The 2,092-nt window shown below is 40.4% G+C and overlaps 1 protein-coding gene across 1 annotated transcript in view; it reads left to right on the top strand.

The window, feature by feature from the left end:
• The window catches only part of LOC119310110 (probable WRKY transcription factor 56), a 2,905-nt gene extending 1,854 nt beyond the window's left edge, over positions 1–1,051 (top strand). Inside the window, exon 2 of the mRNA XM_037585954.1 lies at positions 606–1,051. Within this exon, the coding sequence (XP_037441851.1) occupies positions 606–783 (178 nt within the window). The 3' untranslated portion in view covers positions 784–1,051. The remainder of the gene's footprint in view (positions 1–605) is intronic.
• Positions 1,052–2,092: the final 1,041 nt, after the last annotated feature.

Below are 2,092 nucleotides of genomic sequence, written 5' to 3'. Positions count from 1 at the left end.
CCTTCCCTTCTACTCCCCCCTCCACCCCACCACACCGATCTCACTCCTCGATTATTAACCACATGGGATGTGCTCATAACTTGTAGATGCACCTATCAACCACCCCTCTATGCTATCGTCGACATTTAGGTCATTGTCAATATTGGTCAACTACTTCCTTGCCTTCTTCATCTTTCTTCCTTCTCTGTCTCCTATTCCCCTCCCCACGCTGTTGAATTCATTATGTTTCGCCTAGTGCCTTCTTCCTCCTTTGTATCAGAATCTATTCAAGCGTTCGCTCCCAAACAATAATAATCGGTCTGAAAATACGATCCCTACATTTTCCAATCGGAATATGCTTGACCCTACTAGATGGGCATTCGACAAACACACTTGATCTAATGGAAGCACATATAGTTTGATTTCACGGTTCAATTAGTGTGCTTTGTGAAACATGTGAAGTATTGGAATGTTGTACACAAGTGTAATGTGTTGTAGCATGCACTGATTAATTGCTATAATCAAATTGACAATGGAATGCCAAGTGATATTATGTTCAACAACTTCCTTAGTCGAGTAGTAAGTTTTTTTTTTGCCTTATTGCCAACATTTGTGTGATATTTCAGGAGCTATTACCGGTGCACGCACCACACATGCAACGTGAAGAAGCAGGTGCAGCGGCTGGCCAAGGACACGAGCATCGTGGTGACCACGTACGAGGGCGTCCACAACCACCCCTGCGAGAAGCTCATGGAGGCCCTCAACCCCATCCTCAGGCAGCTTCAGTTCCTCTCGCAGCTCTAACCAATCAACCGTCTGCATGTGGAATGCGTACGTAGAGTACGTACGTGGCCTACAGCCCAGTGTACTCAGTCCGGGAAGAGAAGGGAATAACATGTCCTACCTCCCAATTACTCACTATACAACAACTGATCTCTCTCTCCATATATGGTGTATGTGCTTACTCTTGTTTACATGCACGTAGAGATGAAGACGCATGTGCAAATACATGATACATATAGTCGTCCTTGTAATTTCGTCGTTTATAAGTTAATAACACATTTACAAATTATCCATTTCTCATGTAGCTTCCTTTTGTGGTAAAAGAACATATATGAGAGAGAAACAAGGAAAAAACACCTATTATTTTCTTCTTCTACGAGAAACATCCTCATACTGACAAGTTGAAGGACCAAGAATTAAATTCTCAACTTAGGCTATACATTATGCGTCTGTTTAGGGCACATCTAGATGTGTGCTCTAGTTATTGCACATCTAAATGACTCAATTAACACAAAAAGCAAAGGAAAAAGAAAAAAAACACTCACATGAATCTCCACGTTTGATCAATGACACATGACTTAGATGTGCAATACTTAATTATGGCACACTAGATGTTCTTTAGTAGCAAAACCGATTCATTATAACACTAAGAGTGTGTGCGAACTGGGCGTATTTCAGATGACTAGCTTCCTTGTGGTGGAACCATCCCACTAGGGTTCATGTCCCAGACTTGGCACTGGTGTTTGTATTTTTCTGAATTTATTTTAGGATTTTCGATGATACTTGTTCAGTAGGAGGAGACGTTCCCGTCGACTACGCCTGTGGTGACTTCGTCAATCTGAATATATGATGTCGGCTCAATATCATGGAGGTGCTCATATGAGTAGGGTGTGCGTGCGTGCGTTCATAGAGTGAGTGTACAAGGGCGTCTACGGTTGTACTGTGTTGAAAAATCATTAAGGGTGTCTTTAATTATCTTCATCAAGTCCAACCACCCTTGTCAGATGCAAACTCTTCATTTAACGGAAGCAAATATTCATCAATCAGTAACATATCCATGTCATTCAAAATATTAAAAATCCATTGGGTAGAAACAAATCCATATTTCTACGGAAACAATTCTTGGGTTGATAAAATTAAAATAGTATGGTAATGGTTTGGAAGCAAATTTTACAGCTACGTAGTACCTTTTTTGGGCTAATTTGAAGCAGTTTTTGGTTATCATGGAGACAAAAATCAATACTCGATGGAAGCGTAACTTCCTACAAACAATTATATTACTCAATGTATAGATCGAAGTAAATTAATGTCACTCCGGAATTGAGTAAAC

This window comes from Triticum dicoccoides, chromosome 1B (genome assembly GCF_002162155.2).
Source record: "Triticum dicoccoides isolate Atlit2015 ecotype Zavitan chromosome 1B, WEW_v2.0, whole genome shotgun sequence".
Taxonomy (NCBI): domain Eukaryota; kingdom Viridiplantae; phylum Streptophyta; class Magnoliopsida; order Poales; family Poaceae; genus Triticum; species Triticum dicoccoides.
This window is presented reverse-complemented; position numbering and strand designations above follow the sequence as displayed.